Genomic DNA, 25,572 nt, shown 5'->3' on the forward strand with positions numbered 1-25,572 from the left:
ACAAAGTACAAGAAATCAAAAACAAACTAACCATCCCCTCACAGCAAGTGATGGTGACTACATACCTGTTTTATACTGTCCTGACTTAACATCTACATAACAAATACTGAACGGGTATTAGTCTATGTGACACCCGAATCTGCAGTGGTCCATTTCATATGACACTGCAAACCTGGAGCTCAGATTGTACAGCAAACGGTCCCCTGTATGTGTAAATATGTATTAGTAGATAGCAAAAAAAGTATTATTACAGCATATTAATATTTGTCTCTGTGTTGCTTGGACTTTGGAACTAATCAGGGCTGCTCATTAAAGCAGCAGCCACAACTCGTACTTATTTTTGGTTTGTTTACTGGGGTAGTACACCAATCACAGCAAATGATTTGTAGGCACAGCCCAGGTCAATGCCTTCATCTACCACACATTTCAGGTCAACACATCAGTAACAAAGTTTGTTGATAAAAAAGTACATATCTTTCAGGTCTGCAGCAATTTCTGTGAACATATAAAAAGCAGCTGAAACCTGTTTTGTGAGGTTCTTGCTAATACATAGATGTTATATATTATCTGCATATTTTCTGAGAATAATAGGGGTCCTCAGCATACTACAAGTACGGTAAGTAGCAATGAATACCAACACATTTCATAGGTTTACACTATGCTAATTACCACCAGCTGTGCCACCCAAATGCATCAGTTATTTTGCTACAGGTTATTATAAAGGATGCAGGAGAATTCTGTAAATTAAAGTAACACATAAGACAGTTGATCTGTGTGTGTGACAGAGAGTGTTTTGTTTTAGAAAGACTTGAATATGTCATACAAACCCCAACACAAGCTACTGCCTAATAGCAGAATTACAAAATGCAGGCTGTTTGGAAGAGACAGCACCTCCCACTTTTGTTCCAAAGCAGCTCTACAGCACTGTTCATAGGTTCATAGGTGTGTGCTAGGCTAATGGCCCTGGAGCCTTTACAAGCCTAGCCCATAGGATTACCCTGGCATCATGCCACCCGACCTTAGTTCCCAGTGTCTCTGTCAAGTAGAGCCACTGGAGTTATCCTCAGGGTGAATTTTCTATTTCCCATCCACTCATCAAGATTTCTCTTGAAAAGGGCCAGTGAGGTGCTCTGTTTAACATGTATGGAAAATCTGTTCCATACCATGGCCAGTCTCTGGGTTATGAACCTGTCCCTCCAGCACGTTTGGTTGATTGTGGTAATGAGGTTGAGGTCTCTGGAGCAGAGGGATTGGGATTTCTTTAGATGTATCATTTCTAACAGAGCTGGGTCAGACATGGCTTTGTAAGTCATGCAGAGATCACCTCTAAGTAGATATGAGATCGAGGAATTTTCTGAGTCTGCCCATATAGGACAAGTGTTCAAGGCCTAGGATCTTCTTTTTGAGGTACTTTTGTGGCCTCTCCAGTTGTTGCAGGTGTCTAGTGAGGTACATGCCAAAAGGGGTATTGTACTCTGTGATTGGCCTAATGAGGGAAGAGTAGAGGAAGAGAATGACCTCGTTCTTCCTGGATGCAAAACCCTTAGTAATGAGATGTCCCACATAGAAGGGACTTTCTGACCACAGTGGCAATGTGGTGGTCAAAGGAGAGGTTGCTGTCAACCTGTGTTCCCAGATCTCTTACAATGCCTTCTGTGTTCAGTAGACTACCATTGATGTGGTAATTCATGAGAAACGGGTTTTTCCCAGTGGGGATGATGACACATTGTTTGGCATTGAGCTTAAGGCCATGGTTCTGACACCAGTTGTTGGTCTTACTGAGGCCTTTCTGTAGGATGTCAGTATCACTAGGGGAGTTAATAATAGTTCCCAACTTGCAATTGTCTGCAAACGTTGTCAGCCAAAGTCCCTTCGTGTTGGCCTGGACTTCTGAGAAGTACATACCAAATGGGAGAGGACCCAGGACTGATCCCTGTGGGACTCCACTCATGACTGGTCAGTAGTCTTAGAGTCAGCTACTTTCACACTGTGGGTTCTATCTGTGAGCCAGTTTGCAACCCACCTAGTGATATAGGGGTTGATGCCTAGTTTAGTGAGCTTTTCTATGATTCCTGAGTGGGGGATGGTATCAAAGGCCTTGGCCAGATCAAGGTAGGTTGTATGAACCACCTTGCCTTCATCCACAGCTCTGGTGACTGACTCAAAGAAGTTAACCAAGTTGAGCAGGTATGACCTACCTGTCACAAAACTAAACTGTGTGGGATCCAGAGTTTGGAGATTTCCTACATCATTGTTTATTAGGTCCATGATGATGCATTCCATAGCTTTGCATATCAGACTTGTCAGGCTAATGGGGCGGTAGTTCCCAGGGTCTGTAGTTGCTCCTCCTTTGTGGAGAGGGATGGCTTTAGCAGTGCACCATTCGGTACGGACAAAGCCTGAGATGAGGCTGTGATTGAACAGAGCACACAGATGAGGTGCCAGTTCACTCTGTAGTTCATGTAGAACACAGCCAGGAATATTGTCAGTTCCCATAGACGCTGCATTCTTGACCTTGGACAGTGCTGTTTTAATCTGTGCAGCAGTAATACTGGGTGCCTGGCAGTCTACTGGTATTGTGATTGTTCCTTTGGTAGGAGAGTGGAAAAGTTGGCAATGAATTGGTCAGCCAGTATACTGGCAAGATCTGTTGGCTTGGTATAGGAGTTACCATTGTGCAGTAGCTAAGGGCAAAGCTTGGTAGTACCATGGAGATTCTTTACATAAATACAGAAGGCCTTGTGGTTGTCTTTACTATCTGCTGCAATTCTGTTTTCATAGCTAGCTTTAGAGGATTTGAAGAGGGATTTCAACTTTTTGTTGAGGCTGATAAGGGAGTTTTTCTACTCTTGGGACTTCACCTTATTCTGCATCAGTTTCCTCCTTCTGTTGTAGAGTTTGTTTATGGCACTGGACCAACAGATTGGCTTTCTTTTTTTGGAGGAAAGCGTCTTGGTTCTATTGGGTATGGTAAGATCCATGCATTTGTGTACGTGTTCTTACAGTGCATTGATGTATGATTTGGCTGTCATGGATCTATTCTCCATTTGCATGGGTCCTGTGAAGTTAGCCACCTCTGTTTTTAGGAGCCCAAAGTTAGTTTTTCATGGTGGTTATCTTTGTGGGAGGGGGGGACGTGGATTTCCAAGGTGATTAGTTTGTGGTCGGTTCTAACCAGGAAGAAGCTGGCTATTGGTGTAGAGCAATAGTCGCCCATGTCAGTAATGACCAGGTCAAGGATGTTAATACCTCTAGTGGGGGTAAGAATAAGCAGGTCCAGGGCATTGTAATTAATAAATTCCTGGAAACATTGGGCAAGTGTATTGGTACATGAGTAGTTGTTCTAGTTAATGGAGGGATAGTTGAGGTCGCCCAGTATGAGAGTGTTAGGTTAGACCCAAATATTCTCCAGGGTGCTTAGGAACATGGAGTGTGAGTCTTGGGAGATGGTTGGGGACCTATAACAGGCTACGACCTGAATCGCTGTCTTACCCAGTGTTAGCTGCACCTGAAGTATCTCTGATGTGTTATGTTAGACTACCAGTCTGGAGTTGTGAGCATCCTTTATGAATATGGAAATATCACCACCTTTGGAGCTTCGGTCCAAGTTCTGGGGCCGAAAGGTGTGGAATGAGTTATAGCCTGGTAGTGCAGGGGTGCTTTCTGATGCCTTGAACCAGGTTTCTGCTACAGCACAAATGTCGATGTGCCCCATTTTAAGGAGTGCTTCAAGTGAGTGCATTTTGAGATTTAAGCTTCTAACATTGAGCAGCATGACCCTCAGATTGCAATTGTTTATAGCTGTTACGGTGGTAATTTGGTCTTTGGAGCACCACCTAAAAAAGGCACTACAGGGTGGCTAAAGCCTTGGCCAGTATCTGGATGCCCAGGGGTGAAAGATGCAGGCCTTCTCTGCAAAGCATCGAGGTCTGTCAATCATGTCATCCCAGGCAGACAGAAACCGGATCCCCTTAGAATGACACCAGAAACTTAGCCAATTGTGGAACTCAATCATTTTCTGCTTGTATTGTGGTATAATTCTGGGTGATGGTAGAATGCTGCTCAGGGCTAGGGTCATACCCGCCTGAGCTACATAATCTGATAGCTCTTCCATGTCTCTTTTCATATAGTCCAGGGAGGTGCATCTCAGGTGATTCACACCCACATGTACAAATGACAGAGTCATATTTGTACCTGTTGTTGAGGGACCTGAGTGTGTGCGTTATGTGGCAGATCCTGGCACCCAACAGGCAGTTGACTGTTACTTTCTTCTTATTCAACCTAGTGAGTGGGACATCAGTGTGCCTCACTATCATGTCACCTATGACTAGTGTGCTGGGCATGCTGTTTTGCCTTAGGGGCTTTGGTTGAGTGGCACACTGTTTAGGAGAGTTATGTATCTTGTGATTAGTGTTGTGTTGTGGTGGTCAAGTGTATTTCTGCCTTGGAGGTCTCTGCAGTTTGGGTAGATTTTTATTGAGAGCCTCTTTGAAGGGATTGCTGTATCTAGGGCTATTTGTAAGCTTTTGAGAGGTGCCAAAGTCTGTTCTTCAATTTTTCCCTTAGATCTTAGTCCTGTCCTTTCCTGCACTTTTACTAGCTTATTAGTCTAGCACTTTACCATACCAGACTTCTTGTAGCAATTATTATAGCACACAAAAGTGTTACCAACACTAAACATTCTACAAGGAAATGGCTCCAGTACGTATTATTAATGTCCACCCCTCAGTTCCCCATGCTTTCTCCTAATAACCTGGTGAACTTGGGCATCCTGAGGCAATGTAGCAACTGCCTTATGTACACCGACAACCCTCTCCTCTTACCTCCCAACAATCAGACTTACCAGAGATACACTTGTATATCAAAATTGGAAGCCACAAACTCTCCAGCCAAGACCAAAATAGCTGGTCAAGAGGAGAAGGACAGCACTTGCACCACACCACACCACATGGAACACATAGCCCTTCAAAACACATAGCAGTACTGCCTTTACATAAAAAAATACCAGCTCTCAGATTATTTTGAATAGTACTGCAGGGTATGGTGTTATATTGTGCTGAACCAATTCTGCTGGCCTTATTGTCTTCCATTCCTGTTCACCAAGCTCTTATGTTGGCAGTAGCAGAGCTATTTTAAACAACTAAGCCTCTCAGTTGTCAGAGCCCACCCCATGTACTGCAGAACTGCTCATGCCTAGCATTCTGTACCACACCATGTTCTATAGAACTGTTCACCCCCCTGCCTACAGTATCACAACATGTTCTGCAGTACTGCTCACCACCAGCCTTCAGTACCACACCATGTTCTGTAGTACTGCACACCCCCAGCCTTCAGTACCACATCATGTTCTGTAGTACTGTTCACCCCCAGCCTTCAGTACCACACCATGTTCTGCAGTATTGCTCACCTCCAGCCTTCAGCATCACACTGTGTTCTGTAGTACTGTGCACCGCCAGCCTTCAGTACCACATGATGTTCTGCAGTACTGCTCACCCCCAGCCTTCAATACCACACCATGTTCTGCATTACTGCTCACCTCCAGCCTTCAGCACCACAACATGTTCTGTAGTACTGCTACCGCCAGGCTTCAGTACCACACCATATTCTGCAGTACTGCTCACTCTCAGCCTTCAGTACCACACCATGTTCTGTAGTACTGCACACCCCCAGCTTTTAGTACCACACCATGTTCTGTAGTACTGCTTACCCCCAGCCTTCAGTACCACACCATGTTCTGTAGTACTTCTCACCCCCAGCCTTCAGTACCTCACCATGTTCTGCAGTACTGCTCACCTCAGCCTTCAGTACCACACCATGTTCTGTAGTACTGCTCACCCCAGCCTTCAGTACCACATCATCTTCTGTAGTACTGTTCACCCACAGCCTTCAGTACCACACCATGTTCTGTAGTACCGCTCTCCCCAGCTTTCAGTACCACACAATATTCTGTAGTACTGCTTGCCCAGCTTTCAGTACCACAACATGTTCTGCAGTACTGCTCACCCCCAGCCTTCAGTACCACACCATGTTCTGCAGTACTGCTCACCCTAGCCTTCAGTACCACACCATGTTCTGTAGTACTGCTCACCCCCATCCTTCAGTATTACAGTGTGTTTTGTAGTACTGCTCACCCCCAGCATTCAGTACTACATTGGGGTCTGTAGTACTGCTCCCCTGCCTTCAGTACCACAGCATGTTCTGCAGTACTGCTCATCCCCAGCCTTCAGTACCACACCATGTTCTGTAGTACTGCTCACCCCAAGCCTTCAGTATCACATCATGTTCTGCAGTACTGCTCACACCCAGCCTTCAGTACCATACCATGTTCTGCAGTACTGCTCACCTCCAGCCTTCAGCACTACACTGTGTTCTGTAGTACTGTGCACCTCCAGCCTTCAGTACCACATGATGTTCTGCAGTACTGCTCACCCCCAGCCTTCAGTACCACACCATGTTCTGCAGTACTGCTCACCCCCAGCCTTCAGTACCACACCATGTTCTGCAGTACTGCTCACCCCCAGCCTTTAGTACCACACCATGTTCTGCAGTACTGCTCACCCCCAGCCTTCAATACCACTGACCCCAGGCCCTCATTACTACAACATATCCTGCAGTAGTATTCACCCCTAATTTTTTGTGTCACACCATGTTTTACATTGCTAGTCAATTTCTGACCAGTTTAACCTTCAGGTTCTTTGGACTGCTCTGTTTTTTGCACCAGTTCCTGCTATATATTCCTCCCCACTCTTTAGCAATACTTCAGCAGCGGTCATTTCTGGGGATCATGCTTACTACCCCTAACTCAGACAACAAACATTACAAAAAGTGCAGCCAGCAGTCATGATATGACAAATGGAATTAGTTTATTTCAGGAGATGTTTTAAAATGTCTAGAGCCATTGTAACAAATCAAAGTGAGGAGTTTTCAAACTTTATGAGGACTCACTTATCCCTATGGGACATACTCCATCATATAACACCCCCAAATTAACTTAAACTTAAAACTTGGAAAAACACATGTTACTATATACTTACTGTTTATACTGTTATTAGGAAGCCAGTCTTGCTGGGCTGATACTATTTCTTCAGCGTCAACAGACAGAATTGCGTCATCTTTTATAATATAGAACCAGAGGTGTTCCACTGGGATGTTATAGCCTAAAAATCAAAATTGGTAGGAATCATACAGTTAAAATATATCGACACTATGTTTACAGCGATTTATTCATACACAGCTGATGGACAATGGTAAAAAATACACCCAATAGAATGCAACAACATTTTATAAGAACTGTGGATAAAGTTGGACTACCATTAGAGTCACATGTCTAGTTGGCATTTTCTTATATTGTATTACCTCTGTACACATTTTTGACGTGAATATTACCACACTAGTGCTCTTTAAGAAACTAATTTCCATGTTCTTTAACTCTTGTATACGAGTATGCAATTTTTGCATGAGCCACTTTCTCAGTATTAAAATTCACAAACATTTGGGTCTCCCAGTATGCAATACTTCCAACCTTTACAGTAATACTGCCAAGTAACTCAATCTGTTGGAAGAAAAACACATGATCTTATTACAAAAAATAAAAATTTAAATAAAACAAAAACACTGGCCACAAGTAGCCGATGAGAAAACTATGTTATCAGAAAAATGGACACAATTCTGTGTAAACTATCCAAAAAAGTAATTAAAATATAACAGAATTATAAAACTGTCGAGCCCTAACATTTATTTATTGCAACTAGAATATTTTGGGCTTGTCTATGTGTCTGTGTTTTGTTTGTTCAGGGTGTGAACTTCTACTTTACTTTTCAACAAAAAAGGGAATATGATGGGTTTAGGGAAATTTTAGTTTGATGACATACCTAGGTTATAGATAAACCTGTGATGATGCTTCATTAGGATTTATGCTCCTAGCCAGGTAACTGGAGTGACCAAGGGCTATTTTGAGCTACAAACTATGCCAGAGTTAAAGGAAAAATAAATTGAAAGCAGCAGAGCAAGAAAAGGTGCTGGGAACAATAAAACAGAACATGTTGGTATAATGAAGGAATAGCAAGCACATCAGAACATGCTACATAAGCCAGTTCACCGAACACTAAAACACATTTACTCTTCTCTTATGATTTTATGCTTTGATGTCATTCAACTCAAACTAAGCATAAAGTATACATTTGTTCTGGAGGAGTGTTAAGAGTTTCTTAATCAGCACTGGGTTCATCATTTACCTGTCTCAGTAAGGTGTATATACGCACACAGACATTAAAAGATTTGACACTTAGAACAGCTGCACTATTTCTAGGTAGTGCAGGGTGGTAGTTTGATGTTTAAAATCTCGGTTTCATTGCTCCAGGATCCACTTAGGCCTAACATCCGGTTACAATCAGTGTTTAACCTGTACAGGTGTTCTGCAGGTATACCCGTTTACTCCCACCTCACAACATGTGTGTGTATATGTGTGCGTGTGCATGCATAAATCATATCTTTGCCTTTCTGGCCTGGGTCATAGATGGAAAGGTTGGAAATGGATCAGCTCACTTACACAATTAAGAAATGAATAAATTAGAAAGAATACTGGAGAAACTCATGCCAGAGTGGAGATAGTCTTCTTATCTAGGCATGAAAGAATGGGAGGAAATACAGGAGACTCATGCATAACTACAAAGAGATTCGGCAGTCTTCGTAAGCGTTCCGTGCCCAACTGGTGGTCTGTATGTACAACAGCCAGCATATATCTGCTGACCCCTCAATGGGTAACAAGCCCTCCTGAGTACAGAACATGTATGCTTCTTCAGGATCTAACAAAACAGATTTAGTTGTTTAGTTTTGCAGATACAAACTGTGTAAGGAATTTACAGTAAGAGTAGATGTACAAATAGGATCGCTGCTGCAGTCATGACTGACGGGATCTCTGCTGTAGACGATAGCCCAATGTCTGGCCAGACTTCTACAGCTATGTACTGTAACTGCCAACCTGGCCAGTCTGACTACCTTCCATGGGATGTCCACATTTCCACAGTAAAATGGTGGCAACAGCTGGCAGCATCTTTGATTCTTTATTGCCCCAAGTCTGGAACCACTGCCCCACCCCAAGACACTCTGAGGTCTCATCACAATCTGGACTCTGAAGCTTTATAGCAAAATGAAAACTCTGTTTGCTGATAGAAGTTTGGGAATGACAGACTAGAGCCCCTGTAAGGTACATACCCAAGCCCTAGGATGTTCCAACAGGGAAGAAGGGATGCAAGGAGTTAAAGTAATACTGCAAAAGTGACCTCACTTGAAGAGTGACTATTAGGGTAAGTTGTCTACATAACTGTACTACGTTATCCACTGCTGATGCAGTCATCACAGAATGTCTCCAGAGTGTGAGAGTTAGCTAGTGCCCAGCCATGGACTGAAGGAGCCTCTGCAGAATGGCAGGGGTAAATCCAGCCCTATCCATGGACCAGATGTCTGACCTGCAATGTTTTTAAAATGTGTATGTAAAGGACCAGATAGCTGCTTCCAGAATATTCTCAGTACTCCTTCCCCTACAGTAAGAGACAGTGGCTGTTGTGACCTTGCATAATGTGGCCAGTTGGTTCCCTCTAAATATTACCATGAACCATACAACAAAGAGCATATGCAGTGAGACAGACATTTATAGAGAGTCTGCTTGGATATTCCCCTCTTTCTTTGCTGCAAAGGAGACAATCAGGTTTTCTAGTTTCCTAAGATCCTTGTTTCTAGACAAGTAACATCTTCACTTGATCTTAGCCAAAAGGCCTGGTCTGCCAACATCCAAGAAGTGCACATTTTGTCCCCTTTGTTTTCAGGATTAGAGAAGAACAGTAAACCGGACACCTTGGTTTGCAGACAATTCTGTACCAACTTTTGGTCTGAATGTTGGATCAGCATATACGCAATGAATATTAAGAAATGCTATTTAAACATTAAGGCCAGCGGAGGGGACTAAAATGAGCAAGGTTGTTTTCAGGGTAAAAATCTTAAGGAACAGATTAGCAATTGGTTTGAACTGTGGCCAAGTTAACTATTCCAGTACAAAAACTCAAATCTCATGCAGTAATCACTGCCTCACTGAAGGCCTAGATGCTAATACATGTTGTACAGGAAGGCAGGCTGAAAAAGCTGATAATTAAGGGTATGAGCTGTTAACAAGCTGCTTTCTGTGGTCCAGAGTTCAATTCCCTCAGTTTCCATTTGCCTACTATGTTACTCTGAGCAAGTCACTTAACCAAACAGTGTTCCCAGGCCGGAAACAAAAAAGGTCAATGTGGATCAGTGCTCTACCCCAGTTAACAAACTCATAAAAGGTGTAACATTTATTTATTTACTTACTACATTTGTTTACCAGGATGGTTCGAATGGACCTAAAAGACACATTTTCAGTAGAGGTCTGGGGAGAAAACTTCCACAGAAGAAAAGTATAGACAATTTGCAAAAGTACAGCTATCACAGACCTATTAAAAATATTAGCAAATTCAGTATGAAGAAAATTTTAGTGCACTAAAAATATTAAAAGAATATTGCAAAACAATGTTCAGAGGAAAGGAAACAATGGTTTGTGGAAAAGTTACTGAAAAAAGAATAAAACAGCTACAGATGTAAATGTAGCCAGGTATTGAACACAAGCATATAAAAGAGTTCATCAAAGGTGTTGGAGTTGTAGCCCAAGGGCTTTAGAGGTGGGTATTTACTTTACAGGAAGAGGGATAGAATCCCTTGAGTCACACAGCAGGAATATAATGAGTTGCCAGAAGAATTGCTGGACTTAGTAATGGTCAGAAATAGATTGCAGTGGACCAAAGTATCCTGGATGAGGAGTACTGCTAAAGGGTGTAGCTTGGGCTGGGGGGCATTGTTCAGGTTAGTGTAGAATACTGTAGGTGAGGGTCAGCAGTGACAGGGAAAGAGAATGAGAAATCGCCAGCCAATCGAGCTGCTTAAGAATGAGACAATGGTTTGATCTGTAGTCACACTGGCTGCAAATTGTGCATCTTTTATATCATTAGACTTCCGCAGTGGTACAGCGGTAGCGTTGTTGCCTCACAGCAAGAGGTTCTTACATTCGATTCTCGGCTGGAGTGCGGGGAGTGCCTTCTGTGTGGAGTCTGCATGTCCTCCCCACGGTTGGGTGGGCATTTGAAAGACATGCATAAATGGGCGTGCCTTCGTTGAAGGTTGAACGTCGAGCTGGCACCTCAGCATTCTTGAAAATCTACTGCCAATCATTAGCGGACCGGAGGTCCGGTGTGGTGACCACTAACCGGGAAAAGCCGAAAGATAACAACAACAACTGAGGTAGATTCATCTGGGAGGCTTGCAAACTGATCAAGATTTGTGGAAGCATGGAGAAGTTTAGGGAAGTGAAAAACTGTGGCCAGATTTTCCCGTGCATGGCCAGTTAGATAAGGTTTGATTACATAAAGGACACGACATTTGTGATGATTTTTATGTATTACTTTTCTATATGGTGATCAGATTTTAGATTTTCATCAATAGCAACACCAAGACATTTGGTATGGAAAACTGAATCAAATTTTGTATTATTAGAAGAGGCTATGGTAAATACAGATTTCTAGCTAGCTAGATTTTTGGAGGTGAATATAATTAGTTTGGTCTTTTTAGGGTTAGGAAATAGCTGGTGGTCGCGGAGTCAGACTTCAGTGGAAGTGGTTGGTAATAATGGTGAAAATGCCATATCTGGCATACCATTAGTCTGAGTGGGGACAGGTTTGGGGGTACTAAAAACCTCTTACCCAGTGTCAAGAAGTTCACAAGCTGAGGCAGAGAGAAGATAGTTGTTCTCATGCCATCTCTAACAACAGAAGAACGGAAGCTTCCTCAGCCAAAAGGGACCTGCTATTAGTATCATATGAGCCTCTTCTCTTTTATCTCCTAAATTATTCTGGGGAGTGAAGAGATGCATACAAAAACATACATGCTCACTTTAGGGAGAAGGCACCCACTGACAAGGCAGGTCTGTCTGGTTTTCTGGGACAGAATTTCTTTATTGTATGTTATTTGGAGAAGCAAGGGGTCTATCGCTGAAGTTTCTTGCAGTAATACTACATCAGTTTCTTCAAAGCGACTCCACTTCATTGTTCTTTCTTTTTTGGGTTTGAAAGCCTCCCCTATTTTCCATACTATCAACTTGAAATCTCCCTCCTATGGGACAACACGGGTTCCCTTCTCTTCCTTGCCTTGTTTACAAAGTATGCCAAATGACAGCAATCCAGTGCACTGGCTGACATGTGCATCACAGTAGCTTCCTCTACTCATTCTCTCACATCCCTTTTTCTATACCTTCCTCCTCTTACTGCTGTTGTCTACTCCCACATCCTGGTCCTTCTTTCAGCTATTGTGCTCTTTTGTATCCCTGTAATATCCTCCCTCTTCTCCTTCTGGGTTGTTCACCCCTGTATTATAATATCTGCCCTGCTACCCTTCTTTATTTTCATTTCTGTTTAGTGCTGTCATAACGATCATTTTTTTTTTCCTTACAGAGACTACTGTAACAGCTGCAATATGTCCACAATTACTGGAAAAGCTCACCCAGACTGCCACAAGTTGTGGTGAGGGAAAGGTTAGTTTGCGTTTGCTTTCTTGTATTTTGTATTACTTTATTGCCTTCTTCTGTTTTGCATGTTGTGATTTGTTTTCTTTACACTGTGCTTTACTTGTATTCTGCTTTTAATTGCATATATTAAAACTAGGAAAGAGACCACAGCTGAGTCTCTTGTGAGTGAAACAGAAAATTTTACCACCCTCCCACACTGGTGCTATTGTGTTCTTAAACTCAGCTGTCTTTCTAGTTGCCTGCCCCTTACGTTAATCTGACCACATACCTCCTTCCCTCTCCCTTTTCATTGGCTGTTGTGAGTAAGCATAAAATTACCATTTTTGTGAAATCACCCCCCTTCCACTATTTTAATTTATCGGCCATCCCACTGTATTCCATAGTACCAGAATATAAGGTGCCCACCCACTTTCAACCTTCCTTTTTCTTTTAAAATTAGTGGCTCCCCAACTAGACAGCTAAATCTTAAGTTATCACCTCTTCCACATCTAACTGATAGTGCACACTGCAGTGCTTAGGATATTTACCCATTTTATCCATCTTACCTTTAAAATCTGCAACATCTTTTGCAAGTCCAGCAATTAGTGAGCCCACATTCTGCCTCTCAGCAGTCATCTTGGGATTAGTATTTCTGTTTTCTCCTGGTGATAGAAGAAACACAGGGACAATACTTTATGGAGACTGATGATGACCAGAAAGCCCAATAACTGCTTCATAGCTGACAGCTTGGAATTTGTGCTTATATTCTGCAGCTGGTGAGAGAAGGAGTGCAGTGTTTTGACTCCTGACTGGTCTGGTTGCTGGTCAAGGTATCTGTGATGCCCCACCACAGGACCAGTGAGCAAGGAACCTCAATCCTCACCACTGTCAACAGTGGGGGACATTCACTGGGAGAACAGCAAGTACATACACAGTACTTCCAGATGCACCTCTCTGCATCAAGTGCCAAGTGCAATTTTTCTTAAGAGCACACAGAGACCACAGTCAGTCCAGGGCTGGTTTCTCACTCTTTCTCTAGATCCCCACTAAGACTCTCCACTGGCACAGCTATAGAGTTGAGTCCTTAGTCAGGGTTCCAAACAAAGTCCTCCAACACTCTCTCTATCCAACCAGTGCTTTGTGTTCCTACCTAAGTAGCTAACGTACACACTGTTGGAGATTTGTTTTACACACACACACACACACACACACACACACACACACACACACACACACACACACACACACACACCTGAGAAAGGCTGGCACAGGTTTGCTAGCTATGCACCCTTCTGCCCAGACTATATGGTAGTTACCACTGCCATCAGAGCCCCTTTTCAGGTACTTTACTGCCCTTAACAAAGGGTGTCCAATTTTGCTGTGCAATACTGATATTTATACAAATAATCGTTTAACCAAGAGCAAGGCTGTTAGGAGTGGTCCACACAGTGTCACCAAATAAACATGTAAGTACTCTCAAAACTTAAATCTCTCTACACAGATCAGCCACAATGAAAGGTTTAAACATATTTAATAATAAAAGAACAAGACAATACTAAATATATATTCACAGTGACATCAGAGTTCAAAACCACAGGAAATACTTAAAATAACATTGCAGGACAGTCACAAATAAATAAAGAAAAATATCTAAACTAAGCTTCACTATATTCCTGAATGATCTTCTAGTTGTTGTCAGGCCCAAGACAGAATACAGAATGCTCTCTCTCACTAAGAGACTTCTCAAATTAATATCTCAAATATTACTCCTGTGATAACTTGCAGAATAACATCCTTGTATGTCTTAATCTATTTCATCTCCTTCTCATACCACTTACTAATCCATCTATACTGACACTAATAAATAATTTCTTACACTTCTGAACCATTCTACTATGTTGTCTATTCATACACTTATATTTCTATACTTCCCCCTCACCCTCTCTTTCCTATCTCAATTAACATCCTTAAACACTACTTACACACCCCAAAAACTCACACCAACAATTACTCCTGTTACTCTCATATTTCCTCTAGCCTGTGCTCAATCGATATACTTCTGCATACCAAACTAAAACTACTTCCTCTCCATAAATATATGCACAACCACATGTACATCTCCTATCACTTAAAGAAATCCCTCCCAACTCTCACCTACCTGTTCATGTATAGTAATATATTCCTATGTGGTGACATCCACCCTAACCCAGCACCTACCCACTTCAATCCCAAACTCCCTAACTCACATAAATCACTTAATCTCACAACAATTAACCTACAAAGCATCAGAAATAAAACACCAGAATTCCATGCCTGGATGTCCCAGAATAAACCAGACATATTGGCTGCAACTGAAACCTGGTTGAAACCCTCCATAAGAGACTCAGAATTCCTCCCTCCCAGGGTACACCTGCCTCCGAGCTGACAGACCCCATAAAAAAGGAGGTGGCTTTGCTATAATCTTTCCCAGCACTCTCACCATCGTCCCATATTCCAAGCCTATTCCTCAGTTTTTTACCACCGAAATACTTATATCACTTCTCAAACTGAACATTTCTAAGGGTCTCTGTATCATAGCCATATACATCCCCCAGGCAACAATATTCCACGTCTAGTAAGTATTCTTGCCTGGATCTCAAACAACATAAATAATGAAACAATTATCTTAGGTGACGTAAACATAAACTGGCTTGACTTCGTAGACCACTCTCCATCATCCAGCATCAACCTCTTTAACTTTACACAGCTAATTACAGACACAACTAGACCCAACAAAAATAAAGACAATGGCTTTGTTCTAGACTGGATACTAGTCTCTGACCCTAACAAAATTTCAACAGCAGGAACACTCGCATGCAGCATTAGTGGCCACCTCCCAGCCTATATAATTCGTGAAACCAACTTAATACCTTTCCAACACCAACATAAACAAACTAGAAATCAAAGTAACTTCAACCCTACAACTCTCAATGAAACCCTTAGAAACATAAATTGGAATATATGAAAAGTTCTGCCACATGACAAGGCTGTTGAGTTCTTCAACTCTACATTCTTAACTACCCCAAACAAACTAGCCCCAGTTAGGCATAAAACGAGTTAAAAGTAAGCATGCCCTATGGCTTCCCAAACCTACCAAGCAAATCATGACTGCCTGGGACAAGATATGGAATAAATGGCCAAAGCATGAAAATCCCACTGACCTCCAGCAATTCAGACAGCTCTGCAACCAAGCTTTGTGCCTCATCATTAATGACAGAAAGGAATACTATCTAAACCTTCAAAAAAAACAAAAACAAATCCAAAGAAATTTTGGAACTCTGTTTCCTCCCTAATCAACCCTGGTACCTAAAGTAACCCATGCCCATTTCCCAAGAAAACTGCCAGTGAAATAGTCACCTTCTTTAACTCCCATTCCATTGACACAATTTCCAAACTCACTAATAACTTTCCCCAAACTTGGTCTAATATTAACTGTCATAAACCACCACCTAACTCTCATGATACAACCACTAACTATCCACCTTTTCTTTCTCCCCCATTTCCATCAGTACTACTTAAACTGAAACCTGGATCCTGCACCCCTGACAACCTACCTCCTGAATACCTCCAAATGTCAGCAAGATCCACTGCTTATCCCATTTACATCCTTATCAATAAATCTCTCCAAAGAAAATCCTCTCTGTTAACAAGACAGACTTCACCATCCATTCTCAATACAACACTGCTACAGAGTTTGTCTCCCACACTAAATTACTAGGAGTTATTCTCGATGAAAACCTGACATTTGACCTTCACATCCACAATAACATTAAAAAAATAACTATAAACTAGGAACCCTCTATCGACATAAATACTGTCTTAGCTGTTCTACTAGGCATACCCTCACCCTAACCTTTCTTCTACCTTCTCTTCTGTATGGTGCGCCCCTTCTTACTAACATCCACTCCACCCTAAAAACCAAGCTTGAGTCATGTTATAACAAGGTAGCCAAGTTTGCAATAAACACAAAATACCCTTATCATCACTGTATTGCCCTAAAAACACTTAGCTGGCTTGAACTTCCAAACCAACTAACCTATCTACAGCTACTCACAGCACACAAAATTATCTTCAAACCCTCAGACTGCCCTGCCCTTTCTTCCATCCTAACCCACTATCACCCAAATAGATCACTTAGATCTGAAAATCAACTTCTCCTGCAAGTAAACAAATGTAAACTCCCAGCCCGTGATACGCTCTACTTCTTCTCTACTGCCAAACTTTGGAACTCTCCCATCAGCTATCAGAATCTCCAGTAATATATCTTCCTTTAAAAAATCTTTGCGGCAACACCTCTCCACCCTATGGCAATGCAGATGTCTCAATTCTCATCCATCCATAACCTGACGCTACACACCCTACGTGTTCCATACCTTAATTTAGATCTTCACTCTTTTCAAACCTTCTATCACCACTCAAAACAAAAAGTTTATCTTTCACTTTATTCATAGGTTCATAGGTTCATACTAGGCTATCTGCCCTAGGGCATTTATAAGCCTAGCCAGAATGTGTTTGGCTTTCGCCACCCATTTTAAATTTATTTTGCTATGCCCTTTTTCGAGGTTAGTATACTGTGCCTCTGTCTAACAGTGACACAGAAGTGATACCCGGGTAAACCTCACGATCTCCATCCACGCATCAAGATTCCTCTTGAAGAGAGTCAATGAGGGACTCTGCCTAATCTGGACTGGGATTTTATTCCAGAGTGAAGGGAGTCTCTGGATTATGAATCGGTCCCTCCAGCATGTCCTATTTATTTCAGTGCTGAGGTTCAAGTCTCTCGAGCGTGGCTTCGATGGGATTTGGATTTTCTGAGGTGCAGCATGTCCATTAATTCCGGGTTGGACATGGCTTTATACGTCAGGCACAGATCGCCTCTGAACAGGCGGTATGCCACTGAGTAGAGCTGGAGTTTCTTTAACCGGGCAGCATATGGCATCTGTTTGAGCCCTTTGTTCCTCTTGGTGTGGTACTTTTGGGGTCTTTCCAGTTGCTGCAGGTGTCTGGTAAGGTACATCCCAAAAGGGCATTGTACTCAATTATAGGCCTGATGAGGGATGAGTAAAGGCATGATGACCTCCCCTGATCTAGATGTGAATCCCTTCATGATTAGGTGGGCTATATAAAATGTTTTTCTAACCACTTTGGCCACGTGGTTGTCAAATGAGAGATTGCTATCAACTTGGGTCCCCAGGTCCCTAATTACTTCTTCTGTACTTAATGGATTACCACCTATGTGGTAATTTGTGGGCACTTTGTTTTTGCCAAAGGGGATGACTACCTTTGCCTCACTAACTATCTACATCTCCTTCCCACTCTGTACTCTGTGCTGCTTATATTCTCTGAATACCTAGAAAATACGCCAAGCCATTTTTCTTTTTCTTATTTTGCATTTATTGTATAATACAATTACTTCATTACTTTGTAACTCTTACCTACACAAATCTGTACATACCATGTACTTGCACACTCTTTTCTAATATTGTATAGTACAATCTGTTTTTGTTATACTGTTTGCAACTTAAACCTATACAATTCTGTACATATGTGTTTTCATACTCTTCAAATTGTGTATAATACTGTCTGTTTTTATTATATTTGGTGTTATCTACTAACTATTATATATAATTTATGTACTGTTATGCTAACTTACATTGTGGAGCTTTTCTCCCCAGGCCTCCACTGAAAACATTTTTTTGGCCAGTGGACTTTCCTCATAAACAAATGCCAGCAAATAAATAAACAAATAAAACATCATCTCTTGTCATCTGACTGCTAGTTCCCAGGCCAAATAGCCACTGATGAAGGTGGCAGTATTTAGCATCTACCTGTAAAATATACAGACAAGGGCTTGTCCTGAGATCTCTGGCAGATGCTGGAAGTCATAAAACAATTGCATTCCCTCATGCCTTCAAGACTAGTAATTACTTCACCCTAAAGACAATACAGAAAGTTTCCTAGTACAGACATAGTCTCTTGCTGTGTCAAAAACTGAAAGATACCATTTGTTATGGTCTAGCCATAAAGCAGTTTAATTTGAGTTATTTTTCTGAAGTTAACCTCCTGTATTCCAGTTTCCATTGTTAAAATATATACATTTAAACAGTTGCAATAGTGCATTTACATTTCTGTTCTCTTTCAGCAGAGCACACTGTGGCTACATTTCAAACAGCACTCTGCAAATACACTTTTCAACACATGTCTCTACAAGCAGTTTGATATACACATGACATACAGTACTAATACGGTTGTCACACAAGCATCTTATATAAATCATGTTGATATTCACAAATGACATATAATGATTTACAAAATTCCACCTAGCTGGACTGGCAGCATCTCCATTCATCAAGCATATACCAGGAAAAGGCTACAAAAAGCCTACAGAACCTTCATCATCTAGGACAAGACTGTGGCTCATCAAACAGGCTGTTACCTTGGGATTGGTGCTAATATTTTTCTTCTAGTGAGAGAAAAAGCAAAGGAGCACTGTATCCCAGCAGGATGAAGCTGTACTGAAGCCATCACTAGTGGTAGCCAGGCAGTAGCCATGCAGGTGACTCCCCCATTTTCATCATTCTTGACAAGCTAATTCTTTGTTTTCCGCAAGTACTGCTTGATTTGTTTCTAACTTCAGAATATCTGCCTGAATACTTCATCCATAAATGTTCAGGGTCTACTTATTAGTTTCCCCTCAAGTGTTTGGCAGTGCCCTTTATAGACACAGACACCTTGAGTGACATTTTTCCTGTAAAAGTGCGACTGAAATTTCACCACCTAGTTGCACACAAGACAACTAGTTTGCCATGACGAGCACTATCCCCAGAGTTGCAAACAGGATACTCCTCACACTGCTTTATATTCTCATTCAACTGCCTAATCAATAAAAAGGGTCTGTTGCCATGGATATGAACTTTTCCACATCTGCATTACCAGCTTTGTGGCTATGGGCATCCTGAAGCAATATATAAATTACCTCATGTTTACTGACAACCAGTTAATTCTCAAACAAATTAATATGGTGTGTGAGAGATGTATTTAAACAATGTTACATAAGACAAAGCTGTCACATAAAAGTACTCCTAATGTCAAAAAGGTTGACAGTAGTACAAACGCTGCACCCATCACACACAATTCAAAGCAGACATATAGACCCACATATGCCGAGGCACTTAAATGTAACCTTCCTAAACCCCAAAAACCACTTACATGAAGTACACATAGCAAATATCCTTGGCAGCCCCGGATGCACTTTTTCAAAACACCAAAATCAACACATACAGTCTTATCTCATGAAGCCTCTACTTCTAAGTCCATAAAATAAGCAAGCACACAATCCAACATTGGAGACTCCATCATGAGACACACAGATGTCCCTTTCTCCAGGATGAGTAAGGAGAAAGCCACGGTCAGTTGCTTATCAGGGGCTAGGATCTGCCACATTACGCAAGCACTCATGTTACTTGACCACAAGTACCAGTATAACTAAATCATAGTCCATGTGCATGTAAATGATCTGAGACCTACCTTCCAAGACTATGTGAAGAAAGACATCCTGGAGCTCTCAGAACAGTGTCCCAGACTGGTGCAAGCCTAGCATTGAGCAGTATTTTACCTTATCCAAGGACAATGCCACAATACAAACAAAAGGTTAATGACTTTAATAACTGGTCTACTTCTGGTGTCATTCTAAGGGAGTGCAATATCTGTCAGCATCGAAGGAGATGGTCAACAGACCATGATGCTTTGTCTGCACTTGTCCCCTCTAGACTCTTGAATATTAGCTAAAACATCATCTTCCCCCACAGTGCCTTTATTCCAACAGTGCCTTTACTCCAACATAGCAAATCAAAATCAAGAAAAGCTAAAGGTATTACTACTCAATGCTAGGAGTCTAAACAAAAATCTCCACTCTCTAGAAGCCCTCTTCATTCTAGAGAATGCTGATGTCTGTGTAGTCACTGAGACATGGTTTAAAGCCACGGAGAGCACATCAACAGTGTAAGGTTATAATGCCTTCCAAACATTTAGAGCAACTACTACACGGGCAGGGACTAAAAGTGGAAGTGTCTCAATTTACATCAAAAATAAATATACCTCAAGGCTGGTCAAACAGGCAATGCACTTGAACTACTCCATGTTCAAATTATCATAGGTAAAATCCAATACCACTCCTTGCAAGCTATAGGTCCCCTCTGTGACCCATGAGACCCATACCATATATTTAAATTTATTGGAAACACTCATTATCCAACCCAATACCATATTCATGGGTGATTTTAATTATCCCACTATTAACTGGGAATCCTACATGACACCAAACGTACAGGCACAGAAATTCCTGAATTTTGTAAACACAAACTCTCTGGACCAGAGGTGCAACCATACTGAATCTGCTCTTCACTAATATAGGAGAGTGCTACACACCCCCTAGTGTAATGTTGTCTCTGGTAAGGTCAGACCACAAAATGGTCTCCTCTGAAGTAAAAATAGAACCTGGACACTCAGCTAGCCGTGGAATTTTTAGGAACTACTCTAAGGCTAATTTCCTGCTATTAAGTGATAACCTGGCAAAATTTGAAGCCGCCATAAACCCGAGAACACTGCTGCCTATGCATAACTGTTCCCAGAAACCCTATATAATCATGATAACAGCTGCATAGAGGCAGCTGCACCCACAAGGAAAAAATACATAACTTTCTCAAAAAACAAGCCACCCTGGTGGAATCACAAAGTCAATAGGCTGTATAACAGAAGGAAGAAAATCATGAGAAATATCAGGAGGTGCAGCACCTAGCATGATAAAAAAAACTCTCATCAAACTAAACAAAACTCGGAGGACAAAAAAAATTTATCAAAGCCAAATTTGAGGCAAATTTCAACTCCCAGGCCAAGGACAACCACAAGGCATTCTTCAGCTACACCCACAACCTCAAAGACAATACAGAATTGTGTGCAGAGCTGATGGTAAATGGAGCCATCTATACTGAGCCAGAAGATATAGCAAACCTACTGGCCAATAAATTCAGCCCCAACTTTACCCCCATCTCCCCCTCAACCTTTCCTCAGGAAATACCATTAAATATAACTCCCCCTGCTATCACTAGAAAACACGTCCTTATTGCTCTCTCTAAGGCCAAGAATACTGCATCAATGGGCCCAGACAATATCCCAGAATGCCTTCTAAATAGCATGAAACATGACCTATCAGGCCCTCTGGAAATGCTATTTAACTGTAGCCTCCAAACAGGCTTTGTGCCTCACAAATGGAGAACAGCAAGACTTATCTCTCTGCACAAAGGTGGGCCAGCTACAGACCCTGGAAACTACAAACCCATAAGTCTCACTAGTCTTGTATGTAAACCATGGAAAGCATCTCCATGGAAAGGAGAAATAATGAAATAGTAAAATCTCCAGACACTGGACCCAACCCAGTTTGGTTTCATCAAGGGCAGGTAATGCCTACTCAACCTGGTGGAGTTCCTTGAGCAGGTCACCAAAGCAATGGATGAGGGCAAAATGGTTCACACTACATACCTTGACCTGGCCAAGGTACCTGATGCAATACACCACTCGGGCATTGTTGCCAAACTCAAGAGGTTAGGTACAAACCCGTATGTCACTTGGTGGATAAGCAACTGGCTCACAGACAGGACCCAGGAAGTTAAAATTGGGGAGTCCACCTCTATAAAGAGGCCAGTCACAATTGGAGACCTTCAGGGATTAGTCCTTGGACCACTACTTTTTGGCATCTGCCTCCCTGAAGTCAAAGCCAATGTCAATGTTTTCTGGCCGACTAAATTTGCAGATGATTGCAAATTAGGAGCTGTCACTGAATCCCACACCAGCTCAAATGTTTTCCAGGAAGGGCTGCCACAGACAAACAGCTGGTGTCAGTGCCATGGACAAAATTAAATACAAAGAAATGCATAATAATATCCTTTGGGAAGTAATCCACCCCTTGTAACTATCATATTGACAACACACCCCTTAGAGTTGACCCAGTAGTCTGGGACTTGGGGACACACACAGACAGTAATCTAGCCTTTGACCATCACATATCTACAGAAGTGAGGAAATCATTCTATGTTGCACAACTTATAAACAAAGGTATGGCATCTAAGTCCAAGGAAGTCATTGTTCCACTGTGTTCAGCATTCATCAGACCTTTCATTGAGTACAATGTCCCCTTTGGTATGTACCTAACCAGGCATATCCAACAATTGGAATGTCCACAGAGATTCCTCACTAAAAGAATACAGGGCATAAGTAAAATTTCCTATTACAGGGCATAAGTAAAATGTCCTATTACAGAGGGAAAATAAATGTGTGTGGGCAGGCAGAAGTAAAATGCCCTTGCAGGGCATAAGTAAAATGTCCTATTACAGGGCATAAGTAGAATGTCCTATTACAGGGCATAAGTAAAATGTCTGATTACAGGGCATAAGCAAAATGTCCTATTACAGGGCATAAGCAAAATGTCCTATTACAGGGCACAAGTAAAATGCCCTATTACAGGGCATAAGTAAAATGTCCTATTAAAGGGCATAAGTAAAATGTCCTATTACAAGGCATAAGTAAAATGTCCTATTACAGGGCACAAGTAAAATGTCCTGTGCAGACCGCCTCAAGACCCTATCCTTCTATTCTGTCTCCTACAAGCTTTTGAGGGAAGATCTATGCCTGGCATACAGGTATTGTCAGACCCCACTCTGATGGACCGCCTGCATATCAGCAAAATAAACAACACCAGAATTACCCATTCTAAAGACTTAAACCTTGCCTGTGATATAAACAGGATCTGCTGGAGAGACAGGTATGTATCCCAGAGACTACCGTCTATGGAACAGGCTCTCCATCAATGTGAAGCAGAGTTCCTCCCTAATCCAATTCAAGTGTAACTTGGACAATTGGATGGGGAAAAGGAAATTCATCCCTGGCTTGGCAACTATGTCTCTAATGGACACAGGTAAGCTGTAAATTGTTCATCTCCCAGGCTCCTGCTTTATCATCTCCTAAGCCCCTGCTTACACTTATCAAGGGTACCAGAACTTGTCAAAGATTTGGGATGCATGGCTAGGCTTAAAAAAGGCCCTTGTGGTCATTAGCCTAGTAAACACCTATGAACTGTAGCCCTGCGAATTACTGGCCTTTTTATAGAGTGTAAGCTGGATCTTTGACCTTACCAAGGGCACACATGTGGATCTTTGACCTTACCAAGGGCTTGCATTTGTATACCTGTTCCACATCTGGACTCATCCAGGTACAAAGTTATGTGCAAACTACTCCATGGAGTTAAGTGCAATGTATGAATTTCTTGGGGCTCCAGTACATGGCTTTTACAGAGTACCATCCCTACAGGTATGAATGCATCCTAAATATGTACTAGTACGTTGTGGTATACAACATACAATCAATACGCCTCTGGCTTATAGTATTACTACATAAGCAAAAAATAAGCATGCTTCTTCATTGGAGAAAAACATTGAGTGTGATGTTTGACAGACTCAACATCCATCACTACTGTATGATATCTAAAATAACACATGCAAAATGCATAGCTATATTTCTACATTGGGAAAACTCTCAGCTACTTTTTCAGATTATATGTATCTGGGACTGTGTGGTACACAGGATAAATTCAGGAAATCTCTGTCACAATATTAGTGAATGCACAATACTATGAAAGTTACTTCTCTATTAAAAAGAATCACAGTTTGATGTTTTACAGACAATGTCTCTCACTACTTTCATCAAGCCTGTAACGTGATTTTCTGCAGTTCCAGCCAGTACAACTAGTACTTAGTGATTTGGGAAATGGGAAGTAATTAGGGCAGAACCTCCATCAAAAATCCCCTAGAATGAATTGTGGTGCTCTGCAACTTCATAGACTGGCAGTAGTAAATTAAATATACATAAAATACAGATAAGTAAAATGGTCTGTGTTAAAATGTTACCGTAACGTTCTGGTAAGACAATCTTTTAGTATAAAAAAACAGTTCTTTCTGTTAACTAATAATTGTTTTGGGCAAGGAATTTCATTCACAGTGCTCACAAATGCAAGCACTCTGGCCTGCTACAGATGAATGAATTAACCAAAACATATATACAACAAAAAACTATCCTAGCAGCGCATAGCATATCTCAGCAACTCAAAGTACCAGTCGGAATGAAGAGAAAACATTGCAAACATCAATGTATATGGCACTGAACACCTAATACCAACGCTTATCCACACAACTAACATCATGAAGTATACATTCATACATGGTATGTACTACACAACAAGGACACAGGGGGGACTGCATGTTTACTAGCCACATCCAGTACATGGGTTTTGAGCTAATTTAGGGCTTAGGGTATTTAAGTCACCAGGTCATTAATTGTACTGACCAAATATTTTACCCTGAACTGATTCCCAGATGTAGAAGTACTTTATTTTCTTAAATAACAAGCAATTTTGTTTTCATACTACAATAAAAAACAATAGGAAACAGCAGTTATCTCTGCACTAGATACAGTGGCACCAGGACTGTGTCAAAATAACTCAAGGCCTATGTTTAATGGGTTGAAAATGAAAGTTTTGTACACATTATAATGATGTATCTGTGGTGTTTGTTTTTGTCCTTCCTCAACTGATGGTGGTCTCTCATCCAATCTCAGATCTGGCTTCAGACACTAACGTTGGCTCCATAGCTCAAGCTCCTCCCCTTAATCATGATTTCCCCTTTAGCCTGGATTACCTCAGATTAAGTTTGCCCTCTGTACCACCTATTTTCCTATACCACATCAAAATGTTAGTAAAAATGCAGTATAATTGCAAATGAAATTTCAGGTAGACTAAAAGGAAGGGAAGTAAAAGGCTGGATCTCATCAAAAGGGCAGGCAGGACAATACTCCTCAGGACATACTAGGAGTCAATATGCAAATCTCCCAAGAAGGAAGGGTATTGGAGGGTGGGAGGT

The 25,572-nt window shown here is 41.6% G+C and overlaps 1 protein-coding gene across 1 annotated transcript in view; it reads right to left on the bottom strand.

The window, feature by feature from the left end:
- LOC122797882 (gastrula zinc finger protein XlCGF57.1-like) overlaps window positions 1-25,572 on the bottom strand; it is a 143,021-nt gene that overhangs the window by 60,439 nt on the left and 57,010 nt on the right. The window contains exon 3 of the mRNA XM_044066401.1: window positions 7,035-7,157. Coding sequence (XP_043922336.1) covers window positions 7,035-7,157 — 123 coding nt within the window. The remainder of the gene's footprint in view (window positions 1-7,034; window positions 7,158-25,572) is intronic.

Source organism: Protopterus annectens, chromosome 3.part1, assembly GCF_019279795.1.
Source record: "Protopterus annectens isolate FY-2018-M chromosome 3.part1, PAN1.0, whole genome shotgun sequence".
Taxonomy (NCBI): domain Eukaryota; kingdom Metazoa; phylum Chordata; order Ceratodontiformes; family Protopteridae; genus Protopterus; species Protopterus annectens.